Genomic DNA, 15,000 nt, shown 5'->3' on the forward strand with positions numbered 1-15,000 from the left:
ATGGAGAAAGATCCAGAAAAACGCCTTGGCTTCAAAAACAATGACTGCTCTATACTAAAGAGTCAGCCCTTCTTCAAAGACCTGAACTGGGGAAGACTGGAAGCAGGTACAAAAAACCAAAACGAAAAACTGAAAGTGTGTAGAGAACAAGTGAAGGAACCAGACTAAACATAATAACAAAACCTCCTGCTTTTCATCCAAAAACTTTAAGAAACACGGAACGAAGATTATTGGAAATCATTTTCCTACAGAGGGAATTAACTGTCAAGATTTTTCAGTCTATGCTTCTAAAATGTTTTTCACACTATTATGCCCAGAGTAGAGGAGTAAAATAATGAGGAGTGATTTTCACTCTCTGGAGTGGATGTGCTGGACCAGAATAGGGTCTCAAACGGTTTGCAGCATCAGTTTCAGAAACATAATTTTTCATAATTATATAAAATACTTTTCTTTCCTTCTTTTTCTTTTTCTCTCCTCGCCAGGCATACTGACCCCTCCCTTTGTCCCGGACCCAAAGATGGTGTATGCCAAAGACATCGGGGACGTGGGAGCCTTTAGCACTATCAAGGGCGTGGTCATCGAGGTTAAAGACACGGAGTTCTATAACGAGTTCGCCTCTGGAAACATCCCCATCCCATGGCAGGAGGAGATGATTGAGACTGGGGTGTTTGGAGAGCTGAACGTTTGGGCAGAGAAAGGAAAACTGCCCAACGACCTGGACCCAAACTATGTCCCTGTAGAGGCTAAAGGAGGGGCCTGCGTTCTGCTGTGAGGTGGAGAGGGGAGAAAAAGAGAAAGAGAAAGGGGGGGAGAGAGAGAGTGAGAGAGAGAACAAGAGGACAGTCAAAGGGGGTGTAAGAGAAGAGAGAGGTAGAGAGAAGAAAGGTGAGGAGTAGAGAAATAAAATAGAGGAAATATAAAGAAACAAAGAAAAATGAGTATGAAGAGAGCACTGACACTGTGAACTGATGGAGGAGTAGTGATGGAGGAGCAGTGACGGAGGAGTAGTGACGGAGAAGTAGTGATGGAGGAGTAGTGATGGAGGAGCTGTGATGGAGAAGTAGTGATGGAGGAGTAGTGACGGAGGAGCTGTGATGGAGTAGTAGTGATGGAGGAGCTGTGATGGAGGAGCTGTGATGGAGGAGCTGTGATGGAGGAGTAGTGATGGAGGAGTAGTGACGGAGGAGCTGTGATTGAGGAGCAGTGATGTAGGAGCAGTGATGTAGGAGTAGTGATGGAGGAGTAGTGACGGAGGAGCTGTGACGGAGGAGCTGTGACGGAGGAGCTGTGATAGAGGAGTAGTGATGGAGGAGTAGTGACGGAGCAGTAGTGAGGGCTTTAGGTTTAGACTCAGAGCCGTGCGTTTTATTTTGTCAGAGTCAGTGAATGAGTATGCAGTAAAACGAAGGGAGGTGTTATGCATTTATGAAAAAATATATGATTTTTTTCTCCTTTAACCTAGCCTTTATTCCACTAGGTAGTCTCTTCACAATTCCAATCTTTTTTTTTTTTTTGTGAGAGATGCGTTTGTGGGATATCTAACAAATACATTCACATTCTCTGTCATTGATTCACCTGCCCTGTCAGTGACTTACCTCCACTGTTACCACTCATCATATGGTGAATATGACAGAGAGCTGCTTTTGTGGTGCTGTTATTAAACTGAATTTTAGGGTCTCCACTACACAGAATTCTGAATGTACTGGACTTTACAGTGTGAGTAAAAATACCAGAAGTGAGAACCGTGTTGGTCCGTGGACAAAAGCGGAGTAACACATATTATGTATAATGTATACAGAGTGATATGTATGTCTGTAACCATGTTCTGCTAATGTATGTACTCTGTGTGTTTGCGTCCCAATTGCAGCAGATGAACTGAGGTGTTCAGTGAGAGTGAATTTCCTGGTCAAGGTGAAAACACAAGTGAAATTGAGGAAGAGAAAAGTCCCCAAACTTCCCACATTCTGACTCATTTCTGATTCACAGAGAAACCACTATCTGCACTATTGTGATTCGGACACATCTTTCTCTAACAGTCAAGTTGAAAATTCAGTAGAAGATATTATGTATCAGTTTATCAACCAATATTTGTCATTATTGTATTGATCAGTGGTGATCAGTTATACATAGTGTGATAATGACAGAAATGAATAAATTATTTTATTGCATTGGTGTGTGTTTGTCTGGTTAATGTTGCGAGGAGTTTTCCTGCTCCGATCGGACTTGCACCAGGCCAAGGAAGCACAGCACGGATAAGGATGAGACTCCTGGAGAAAAAAATTTGTCTAATTCCCAAAAGCACATCAAATAATTCCCAAGTCACACTGGTTTTTAAACACCATCAGGATTTAAATGGGCTAATGTTTATCAGAGAATATCTCCTGTCCATGCCCAAGCTGTCAAAATGTGACAGCTACAAAACACTTGACGTGATAAGAAAAATCTGTCACACTACATGACGGAGGTCCCTGCTATGTTTCCAGTCAGGCCTTGGGCCTCATTCTGAGATTCTCTTCAATGGCTAAAAGCCCAGATATTAAGATGATCATTCACACTCAGCTGGAGACACTGGAAACATTAAGACATATTTTACACATCATCCAAAGATCTGAGTGCATCAGTGTGTTATTTTTACACTGTGCCATCAGCCCACTGATCCAAGGTAAGAACATGAGAGTTAACCTTTCCTTTAAAATTAGGTTTAGGAATAAGCTTTAGACTAAAATTAACACCAACACAAACCAATACCGATACACCAACAGTACAAGACAGTGATCAGATGTCTGGAACATGCCTTGTGTGTCTAAATGTCCAAGCACAAACCAAGGAAAACTGAAACAGAAGTTCTGACCATGTATTTGCTGTTGTGAGTGGAAATTTTGGTTTGTTTGAAGCATTATACAAGTTCCTTATTTTTGCAGCCTCTTTTGAAAGTCACTTCTGTTTCTCATGCTCTGTTTTCTCTGTCTTGGTCTGCCACAGTGTCCGAGGGAAAAACACATCTCCCAGCAGGGTGAAGAGGCAGGAATTTTGATATGTTTAGTTGGGTCCTATGTCTGTAGAATTAAACAATTTCAATAACAACAGTAAAAGACAGAGTTGTAATCTGCTTCTTCAAATGAGAAAATATTTGCAGTCCCTCGTGACAGGACACGGTATCTGAATGAGGATTAAGTTAACACTGGACATGTTTACTGTATTATAATAATGCAAATGTGAATGTTGCACTCTGCACTGTGCAGCGTGCCCTCAGAGTGCAGAAAGAGAGAGAGAGAGAGAGTGAGTGTGGACTTCCCCCCAGGCGCTGTCAGATGGAACAGGTCAGAGCCCAAAAGCAGAAGTAAGTATTTAATCTGTACTCACAGGAAGACTTCCCACATCAGACAAACAGCTAGTCCTGACTGAACAAGCAGAGTCAAGACCAATAAAACTCTGCGCTGTCAACACTTCAGGAAAGGTACTCTCTATGTTTCATTTGTAGACAAAGTGTACTGATAAATGTAGACCTTTCATACTGACTGGCTGACTGACTGAATGCTATTTTTTACTGTTGTTTTCTGGTTATTGGTTGTTGACAGTGATGAGAGTAATGAGTAAGTAATGTGTTACTGTGATCATATTACTTTCCTCCATAAGAATGTACAGTATAGAATTACAGTTCAGATTTCAGTAATCACATTACAGTTACTGGATTATTAAAATGTCCTTTCCTGCATTATACACACCTTTTCAAAAGAATGTTTTTGTGCTGAGTATTTCAATTTGACTTATAAAACGGACAGCTCCGGTCCTGGGTGCTAATTTGTCAATACAGTGTTCCAGCGATGTTAAAATACATGATTGTAGAAGCAGTCATGACGCGGCACACACCTGTTCACCTTAATTGTGTACCTATAATATGACAACCCACTGTCACTAAGGAGAGATTGGGTCTGTGACAGTAGCTCCTGTTAAATGGGACAAGACCAACAACTGGTTAGTTAGCCAGATAGCAAGGTCTGCTACATTTGAGAAAACCCAAAAATACGGTCTAGCCAACCAGGACAATAATATGGAGACTTTAATGTTACTTTTAATCACAAAAAAAAGAAAAAAACAGATAACGCAGCTGTTGGCTGATGATGATACCAAAATGCATTACTAGCTCCTTAGAAACTGCCAGTAGTTAACCACTGAAGCTAAATGACAACTCTCAATTACACTATAGTTATCGTTGGATGGATAAGATTGTGTGTTGCTATTTTTTGTCACTGGTCAAAAATGTGAACTCATGAATGAGGCCACGCTTTACAGTTGAGCCAGTTGAGTCTCTAATTTGGGGTACATTTCACATCAACAAAAATGGACAAAAACAATGTTCTCAATAGAACAATCAGTGGTTCAAGTTAGCATATTCCTTTAATGTAACATATCCGCTAGTTGCAAAGCTTAAACATTAACATTTTCTTTTATTATAAGGAAACGGATGTGTATTACTTCTATGTATTATTAGTAGTATTTATTATTTATTACTACTATTGTTTATCTATTATTATTTGAAACAACTGGATTTTTTAAAAAAGGTAATGTAGACTACTGGGTAACTTAGTTGACAGGTAACATGTTGACAATTTCCCTATTTTGACCCATAACTTCAATGGTAGACCTTGCCTGGCTGAACCCCTTGTCATTTTCTTGAGTAGGTTAACATCAAATTTGAACATATAATTGAATTAAAATCATTAAAATTTGTAATCCATAACAATGTACGCAGAGATTGGCACAAATACATCAAAAAGTATCTTGTTACAAATTACAAATACTTGCTCATCAAATGTATCAAAATGAAATACAAAATACAAGTGTGAGAAAATGTATTTAATTAAAATACAGGTAATTTGTAATATGAAAATTCAGAAATACATACAAAATGTTCTGTAACACTATTTTAAGCATTTAGCAGATGCCTTTTCAGGAGCAATTTACAATAAATGCAACAGCAGAGTAAGAGTAAGCCTAAATTTACCTTTTGTCCTTGGGAACTAAAGTAGCTAGCCTGATTTATTGCTAATGAAGTCTTACATATATGACTGACCCCAAGATGCAAATGTCCCAGGCTGTCTGAGCATGGCTCTGACGTTAGCTAGAATACCACTAGCAAGTTAGCAAGTAAATTCACAAATTCTAGAGCACAGCTAATTGATAACTGATCTATTCTTCTGTCCTATAATGACATTCAGTGAAAAATATCTGATAGTATATTTTACAACATACTTCACCATAAGGCACTTTGCACCAAGCACCAAAGGAGCTTCTTTCCGTGGGTTACTGGTCATGAGGAAATTGGTTCACAATGAGCATGCTGGACCCAACAGGATCTGTCACATGATTTACTTGCATATAATCAAAGGCTGTGATAGGCTATAATAGCAGCTATATTTAGTAGTCCTAAAGTAACCCTGGTGATGAAAGCTCTTGTCTTATTTGAGAATAAAATGACATATTTCATAAAGTATTTTAAAGAACACAAAATACAATCTCTCAAAGTATTTTGTTACAAATAACATCTGATTATTTTCCGTCCAGCAAAATACAAATTACAAAATACTCAAAAGTAATTAAATACGTATTTTAAATTCATTTAACAGAAATACTGCCCAACCCTTTATGCACATAACATAGTTGACAGTCAGTTAATACACTCATTGACAATGCGCTATTACAGATAAAATACTGAAAAAAACGAGAGGACAGTCACTACAGTGCGTCAACATGTCCACCACAGAGGAAAATGACATCATGTGATGTTGGTCACATGGTATTGGGACAAACCATTTTTGAGTTGAAGGTGGAGTTCTGTTAGTAACATAGTTGACAGAACTTTTGCAGACATTAATGAATTAAGATACTTACTTAAATGAGAAAATCAATTATAAACATATCATTTTTCTTTAGTATTTAGACTTTTGAAATAAATAACAAATAGTTGTGGCTGGCTTTAATGGTTTTTATTCATTATTTTGAAACCAACACACCCTCAGCTGAAAAACGGACACAGCAAAAACTGTCAATTTAGGAACATTATGACAAATTTCAAGCTAAATGAAGCTTAGGATGCACATAATGTTTGTGTGATATTGTAACATGCTTTCCATTAATAGGTAAAATATGATATTTTTGAGGAGAATAGTAAGAATAAATATGATTATCATCAATAGAATAAGAAAAGATAAGAAAACACTTTATTAACCCCCAGGTGGGGAAATCTGGGAAATATACCCCAAATTATAGAATGACTCAGTTATTTTAGAGCAGCTAAGGGGTGTTCTTAGGCACCACGTGAAGCTATTGCATTGAAAAGAAAGTAATGAAAGGACTATGATGTTTGTCCTTATATTTTTATGTGGTAAACTGGGGAATTTGTAGTTTTAGAGAGTAACTCAAAAGTAAAGTAATGAGTAGTGTAATTACTTTTCAAAGGGAGTAACAAATAAAGTAATACCATTACAATTTTTTAAGAAGTAATTGTTAACTTATAACTAATTACTTTTTTTGAGTAACTACCCCAACACTGGTTATTGATTATTGGTTACTGGTTATTGCACTGCACACACAAACAAAAGGCAACCCTTTGAGGGGGGAGACTGTAGTGGTTAAAGGATAGCTCTGCAGTGACTGTTTGCTTGTGAACTCCATGTTTATCTGCAGGTCTTTTTTTTTTTTTACAGGCAGCAATGCATCACCTTTCTGTTTATTTGGCCAGGCTGTGTGTGAAAGCTAATCTCATCCCTGTTAAAGATGTTTGCTTTTAGACTAGTCATGCCTCCAAAACCAGTCATTCCCCCAAAGCCGAACCCCAACACACCACCTCAGAACCCAGACCCTGGTAGGGCTGGAGTACCCCAGGAGCCAGGTGGTGGCAGGACTGGACAAGCGGGTAGAGTCAGACAGATAGCTGACACTATCAACAGGACTATCGGAAGGACCGTGGACACCACTACCAAAGACTCTAGGCGAAATGGAGGACCACCTCTGACTCACCACACCAGAGTCAAACTCTCACCACCATCCAATAGGGGAAACTGTCCCCAGTCTGCATTATCATCATCATCATCATCATCATCATCATCATCCCCATCCCCATCCTCATCATTCACACCATCCAATCAGGAGAGGGAGAGAATGATGAAAACAGGAGTGGGAGTACACAGACCAGAGCAGTTTAACCCCTCACATCTGTCTGAGGAAAGGAATCGATCAGGTAAACAAGCTTTTATTTTCCCTCCACTTCTGTTCCGTTTCACTCTCTGTTTTTCACTCCATGTGAAAAGCTGTAATGACACACAACACAGCTCTGTACATTTAACTGAACTGAAGCAATACCAAAAGGTTTAGGAAGCATGGTTTTTAAGTGCACTGGATTTTGGGGCAGTGAGACGATGTATGTATGTGTGTGCGTGTATCCCTGTGATGCCATGAAGGAAATAAAACCACATGTATTCCCCAGCCAGTGCAATATCCAAACTCCAGCAAGTTCCAATACACACACACTCAGTGGCCAGTTTATTAGGTATACTACCATGATCATTCTTACAGACAGTGAGATTCATGGCTGTGAATCACAATATAAAGCATGTATATGAGCATCAGGGGACTCAGTTACAGTTTAACTGAATGTTTGTACAGGCAAAATGAGTGGCATCAGTGCGTTTGAGTGTACATGTGGTATGATCATTGGTGATGGGTGCACCAGTTCCTCTGTCTGAAATGGCTTTTTTCCTCCTGGGCTTTTCATACACAACAGTGTCTGGAGCTTACAGAGGAGAAGTGGCTCCAGTGATCACAAGATTGCCAACACTGGAAAACTGTGAGGTACTAACAAATCCTGTTTCCTGTGGCGTTGTGCTGATGTCAGGATAAGCATGACTCTGTGGTGTAGGCCTGTGCTAACAGTGTAATGTTTTGGGCGGGATGTTTTCCTGGCACTCCCAAACAGAGTAACGTTTGACTACCACAACATATTCCCAACACTGCTGATGATCAGGTGCATCCTTTCATAGCCAAAGTTCACCCTCCATCACACGGACACTTCCAGCAGGATAACTCACCACGTTACAGCATGCTCTCAATCAGAATGATTACAGGAACATGACAGTGAGTTCACTTTACCTGAGTAACCCCCAGACCTCAGCCCAGTAAAGTATATTTGGGATGAGACAGAACAGCCTGTTCACTGCGTGTATGTGACACCATCCTTTCTGCAGCGACTGCATGATACCATTACAGTAGCATGAACCACCATGGAAGCACTGAGGGGTATGACCTGGTACTAGACAGTTAACTTAATAAACTAGCCACTGAGTGTATTTTCATTGTGGCTTTCCAAAGGGTACTCTTGTTGCTAAGTATGATTGGAAGTAATCTAGGTAGAGCAGTAAGAAGGAGGCTCCTAGCATACATACAAGAAAATTGTAGTAGGTTTTTTATGGCGTGTGAGTGGAGCTATGAGTCTCTGAAATATCTGCCCTAAATGATCAAGCCCTGGACTGGTCCCTGCTGCCCTGCTACGTACGGCCCATTCTCAGCACCATCAGGCAGGAGAATACATCTGAAGCCCACATGGCATCCAGTCAAAACAGCACACCTGCATTACGCGCACCTGCATTACCATCTCTGGCTCCAGAGCCGTCGAGGAGAGAAAAAGCCGCCCATAAGAGGGCTTTAAGGCCAGGAACCAGTGGGTGTTTCTGGCACTAGTATCGTTTTGATGAGACATCCAAACTAATAGGACAAGGTTTGTAAACAGGTAAAGTAGCCTCCCAAAAATTAAAACCCTTGTGTCTCCAAGGCTCATTTTATTGACAGGGACTGTCGTGGCTCCAGTTTCCTACTGTTTCCTGCTAGTGAAAATAACTTATTCCTTGACCTTCATTTGGTTGAGAAAGAACTTTACCCACCACAGTTTCCGATGTATCTGTCTGCATGTTCATTTCCTGAGTGAAACTGGGGGCCACTGTGACAGGTCTGCTGCCTCTGTATCTGATCTCTGCCTGTGGAGTTCATACTGGAAAGACAGGCCTGTGAGATCTGTAAGAGGACTGGCAAGTGTGGCAAACTGGTAAATACAAAAAATTGGTAATAACTTGTTGAACCAACAAATGTTCATATCTTATTCATTTTTGGATGGGACGAATTACCAACTGCTGCCAATTTTTTTCTCTTGTGGTCTAACGCTGGCCTCCCATTGCGAAATCCAAGTAACCTGTCTTTGCCTTTGTCAAACTCATCTTACACTTTTCAAGGTTTTCAGCTAGGCCCAACCAATCGAAGCATGTAACCCTTCAAAAAACCATATCCAGGTGAGACTCCCAAGTCCTTCAATGGATGACTTTATGGTCAAGATAGGCTGCAGAATAGTCTTTATGGAGCCAGAGAACAATCAGCTGGTGAACTGTTGGGGTCTAACACCTGATGCTGGAATGGCCAGTATAGTGTGGAGAATACAGTTTCCTCTGTAGAGGCTTGAGACAGAGGCACTTGTCAGATTTTGATAAGATCCAACATGCTAATGAAACAGGACCAAAGCTCCGAGTCAATCCATCCACCTGGGTTATAAGGTAGGCCTTTAGCTTTTAGGAGAGTCTAGATTCCAGCTGGCCTCTGTTGCAATTACCAGCAATCCCCTGGGCTGATTCTCAAAGGGTGAGAATCCTGTGGATGCTCAAATATCCTCCTGGGAAGAACAAAATCTGGGCGAGATGGTGATCTGAATTTTCGCAGTTAATTTTTGTTCACCTCCTTCCATGTTTCATTTTAATCAGTTTGCACAAATGTTTCCTGACTCCAACTTTAAAGGACGAGTCCTGATCACTCACAGTCTCTCAGGGCACCAGGTGAATCTCACCTCCCTGAACAGAAACACGTCCCATGTGATGCCTTTAGTTGCCATGACCGGAGGGGGAATGATCTCAGGACAGTGGCTGGTGTAATTGTTGACCACCAGAATGTTCTGATGTCATCAGTCTGTCCTGGGGAACAGTCCAATCAGGTCCACAGCATTTCTATGAAAGAGGATACCAACTGAGTGAATGAGTGAGTGGACTGAATGAGTAGGCAATGATTGTTTCCCTCAGGGCCATTTTCTGACTATCAGCAGTAACCCTCAAGCTCGACCACTCTTTTCATGACGACCTGATAAAATCTGGTACAAGTCTGACTGACAGTCTTTTCCATACCAGCATTAGCTCTCAGCCAATGAGTGTGAGCCAAGTGAAAAACTCTCAGCCAATGAATGCGAGCCAAGTGAAAAACTCCCTGGATGAACGATCTGTGGAACAGCAATAATTCAGCAATTCTTACACTGCTCCAATAGTCCTTGGTAAACCAACAGGTTACAAATAGCAATGTAATGGTAATTAATGTAATGCTAATTAACTTTATTCACTTACAAACGGCAATCATTAGCCTGTGTGGCATAGTTTGAGAGCTGAGGCCATGTTGGGGTCTTTCCGTTGGTCTCTGCCACAGCGGCCTGTGAAGCATCTGTTTTGCTTCCTCAAACATGAATGGAAACACTCACGCCCTCAGAGTCACAACTAAGTACTAACACAAAGTGGCATCTCGTTGTGTTATTGCAGCTGAGAGAGCTTCTCCAGGATCTCACTGAGTTTGGCACTGAGATACCTCCAACTTCAACTCCATACTGGAGTAGAAGAACAGTATAACTTTCAATATGACTTTTTTTTCATATTACCTGTCCCTCCGTTTAGTGGAGCCTAACCTCGTGTGACTCTTTCAACATTATCTCTCCAAAGTCAGGCGACATCCTTTGATCGACTGCACTGACCTTTATACTAACTGGGTGTAACTGACTTCATTCTTGATGTTGAGGGGTCCTGGGAAACCGATCCATGACTACTCTTTCCAGGATGGAGTGTATCAAGTATTTTACTTGCTGGTTTGTGCTGTTGCAAAATAAAAGGTAGTGTCATCAGTCTAGAGAAAACCCAGCAACTCATTAGTAAATGGTGATGTGTTTTACACCTTACAACAAGGCTCCCTTTTGGCAGTTATAAATGTTAGTAACTAATAAATAAATGGTCATAAGACAATTGTAAGAGAGCCAAGGGTGGCTGGTTCTGATGAAAGCAGCTCTTGAAATCACTGCATTAACTACAATGACATCTATACAAGAAACATATAAAGATGTTAACGAGGCATTTAAACTTGGTAGAGCACATAAAAAATGAGACATGTGACACAATCTGGTTCTAAAAACAAAAAAGCAAGTGTCCACCAAAGTAATGACTGAAAAGTTATGAATATAAACTCTCTCTCTCTCTCTTTCTCTCTCTCAAACTCCTTCTCTGTCCATTTTCCTCTCTCTCAGAACCTGACGGCAGTGAGGAAGATGTGTACGAGAGATTGACAGATGAACAGTGCTCAGCAGCGCCCCCTGCCGAGGAGGAGAAACACTGCCACTGTGTGTGTCACCTCCAGATACCTGGTATGAAGCTCGTGTGGGTCCCCACATCAGAGGAGGAGAGTGAGAAAGAGAGCATGGACAGAGAAAGAAAAGTCAAAAACGACCAAGCTGAAAAAAGGGAGCAGATGGGTGATGTAAAGCAAACCAGGGAGGGTAAGAAACAAAGCAAAGAACAAACAGATGGCAAGAATAGCAGAGCTGTTCCTGAGAACAGCTGTCTGAGCACAGGGAAACAAGGACAGACACACTCGCAGGACACAGCTGCGAATCCACCCACAAACAGAGAGTGTATCAACTGTCGAAGTTTCCGAAGACACCATGGACCAATGAGCAGTGAGCAGTGCAGAAGACACCATGGACCAGTGAGCAGTGCAGAAGAGGCAGATTCTGTGTATGAAGTTCTGGATGTCACTGCTAGTCTCCCTCCTGTTTTCAGACCAAGGTCACATCTTTATTCTTCTTCATCTCTAAAACTCAAACCATCCACCAAATCAAGATCCTTGCAGACCAGCTCCGAGTCGAACAATTACGTGGATGTCCTGCCAGCACTTGAAAATCCAAACGTGTCACCTCCAGTACCAAACCCAGCCTACACCCCCCCAGAGAGGAGAAAACTGCCTCCGCTACCCGTCCAGACCGAACGCAAACGGACCACGCAGCCTGCTTTGGCCTACATGTTGTCCCCACGAGGGGGCAGACCTCCACGCAGCACACAGTCAAGCCACACCAGCACAGTCAAACACTCCCACCTGCCCTCAACCAACTCAGGTGAGTAAGCGAGTTTTGACCTCAGTCCAGGGTTATTATAGTTTTGAAATTTTCATTAGTTTTTTATTTATATTTAGTCTTTCAGTGGTTTTTGATTTCAGTTTGGTTTTTGTTAATTTTACAAGTGCATAAGTAGTTTTATTTTCATTTTTATTTTTGAGGAATTGACTAGTTTTAGTCTAGTTTTTAATTACTTTTAGTGTTAGTTTTAGTTTTTCAGATATTATGAGGAAGGTGTTGATTTATAGAAGCTGAAAAAGGCAGGATGAAAGAATGTATGACATCAAACACGATTTACAAAACCATTGTTTATTAAGTTCCCTACTGTGCAAAGCATAATATGGGACCTTTGATAAACAATTAGACAATTTTTATTCTTGTACACCATGAACCAGGGATGGGCAACATTTTTTCCAGAGGGCAATATTTACTTTCATAGAGTAAGCCTGGGGCCACACACTGGACGACTGAAATGAAACATGAAACGCATAGTGCTGTTATGTTAATTGATATGAATTTGATACACATGACAGATTACTTTACAGTAGCCTGTTTGACAGCCTACTCGAAGGCCTGACGTTTTTTACGGCTTTATGTCAATCTGGTGTACTCTGAGGTTACAATGAAAAGATTTACTTTCATAAAACAATCCACTTAAATGCAGTATCAACTTTTACGTTACTCTCCATCTTCTTAACTGTCGTTGATCCTCGAATGAGTATAAGTAGCTGGGCAGTGTCTTTAAAGTCCGTGCTATCGTCACATGCTGAACTGATTGGTTCCCGCGTGGTTCTCGTTTGCATTAAGTTGGAGATTCGCCAACTCAGTTTCGCTTGCTTCGCTGGATTTGCTCCGAATTCCCATATAGTATCCCACAAATATTACCCTCGCTTTTCATCCCGACACATTTACTTTTGCGTACTACGGGGTTGTAGCCAAAGTATTCCCATATAGGACTGTGCCGCTTTCTGCCTGTAAATTTAACTATTGCTAGATTGGATCGGGGGAGGGATGCTCTGCTGTGATTGGTTGGAGGGGCGCTTGCGGGGATAAATTTTAAGGTACGCGCAGCAACCGCAATGCAAATCATCTGGGGGGGGGGGGGGGGGGGGGACTTTGACCTCTGACACATTCAGTAGGGGATCCAAGGCTTTGTTTTCTGAAAGCCTGCTTTCTGACAGTGTCTCAGAAAAAACAAACAAACAAACAAACAAAAAACCTGCACAAACAAATCTGAATTGATTTGAACTGAATTGATCAGAACTAAAGGGAAACCATGAGAACAGTGAGAATTAGAAAGGTCTTCAGTGAGGGTGCTGAGTAAACCCCTGACCTGGTTTCTGACTGTAGATCCAGCAAACCCACTGGTATGTCTCTCTGCTGCTGTTTGGAGGAATCTAGCCATGTTTCTAACACCCTTTGAATTCTCTTGCCCTTCAGATATGAAGAAAAGACAGGATGAGGCCTGGGGGGTGGTCGACAAGAATGAGTAAGTCATCCTACTCCTTATTATTCTGGACTGTTATTCTGTTTGTTTGGTAGTTACTGACTAAAAGTCCTACCAGCTGCTCTGAGATTCAACGGGGATTGGGAAGGGGTCATTGTGATCCTGGAGAGCCATGTTACTGTGGAGTTTTGCTCTAGGGGAGGCTCCACATAGCTGTGACTGGCTGTTTTAGTTGTGTGCGAGTTTGAATGTATGTGTGTGTGTTTCAGATTTAAGGAAATGAAAAACTGCCCAATAGGAATATACACAGACTGGGAACCAAATCAACAGGACCAAACCCGCGGTGAGACTCATACTACGACCAGAGACAGTGTTCAGTCTGCACTTCACTATTGACTGTGGCCTAGAAAAGAAAAAAAAAGGATGAGAGGAAATAGACGACAAGCCATTTAAAAAATCATAAAACTAACATGGAAATGAAGTCATTTTGTCGAAGGACGAGCATTCTATAGATCAGCTCACATTCTCCCTCTCTGCAGAGCCTGTGTACGAGGCCTACCGAGAGGACGTGACGAAAGAAACCCCGGCGAAGAAAGGCGGCAGTCTGAGAAGCTGCAGAGCGAGTGTTAGGAGTGATCTGGGGCTAAAGGCCCCAGGAGGGGTCAAAGGTCACTGGGGACTAGCAGGGGCCCGGTCATGGAGAGGGAGAGGCCCCCAACAAGCAGTGCTCTGGCAGGATCGGGACGATGTGAGAAAAAGTGGAATTCTACAGAAACTGAGCCACACAGAGATCCAGAGACAAGAGGTGAGAGAGAGAGAGAGAGAGAGAGAGAGTGAGTGAGTGAAAGAAAGAGAGATAAAACAGAGAGAGAAAGGTTTTAATAAACATGTTTAAAATGGTTTTGGGATTATATCTTGATAAATATCTTGTATTTATATCATATTATATTTCATTATTCCAGATATTAAAAAAAGTCTAGCATTAAAAACTAAAAACTGTTTATTCTCTGTGTAAACCACTGAAACCTCTTCCTTCTTAAAGCCTTTCTTTGGTCTTTGCCCTTTCCATCAGACTATGTTTGAGGTGTTCACATCTGAGGAGTCATACTTAAGCTCTCTGTGTGTGCTGAAGGATCACTTCCTGGGGTCACGGGAACTCATCGACACTCTGGTCATCCATGAGAGGAAGTCCCTCTTCTCCAACATCCTACAGGTCTATGAAGTCAGCGAGAGGTGAGAGACAGAACGAGTGGCAGTAGTTAGTAATGGAGGGAGGAGGGAAGAGGTAGTGGAGAGGCTGAGAGAGAGAGGGGGGGGGGCA

At 41.5% G+C, this 15,000-nt stretch overlaps 2 protein-coding genes across 2 annotated transcripts in view; both read left to right on the top strand.

Moving 5' to 3' along the window:
• The window catches only part of grk1b (G protein-coupled receptor kinase 1 b), a 9,254-nt gene extending 8,482 nt beyond the window's left edge, over positions 1-772 (top strand). Inside the window, exons 6-7 of the mRNA XM_030792540.1 lie at positions 1-106; positions 483-772. The exon at positions 1-106 is cut by the window's left edge and continues 96 nt beyond it. Of these exons, the coding sequence (XP_030648400.1) occupies positions 1-106; positions 483-772 (396 nt within the window). The remainder of the gene's footprint in view (positions 107-482) is intronic.
• A 6,026-nt stretch (positions 773-6,798) lies between these two features.
• The window catches only part of arhgef15a (Rho guanine nucleotide exchange factor (GEF) 15), an 18,174-nt gene continuing 9,972 nt past the window's right edge, over positions 6,799-15,000 (top strand). The window contains exons 1-5 of the mRNA XM_030792899.1: positions 6,799-7,240; positions 11,369-11,524; positions 12,041-12,232; positions 14,219-14,484; positions 14,752-14,912. Coding sequence (XP_030648759.1) covers positions 6,799-7,240; positions 11,369-11,524; positions 12,041-12,232; positions 14,219-14,484; positions 14,752-14,912 — 1,217 coding nt within the window. The remainder of the gene's footprint in view (positions 7,241-11,368; positions 11,525-12,040; positions 12,233-14,218; positions 14,485-14,751; positions 14,913-15,000) is intronic.

The sequence above is a fragment of the Chanos chanos genome, chromosome 15 (genome assembly GCF_902362185.1).
Source record: "Chanos chanos chromosome 15, fChaCha1.1, whole genome shotgun sequence".
NCBI lineage: Eukaryota > Metazoa > Chordata > Actinopteri > Gonorynchiformes > Chanidae > Chanos > Chanos chanos.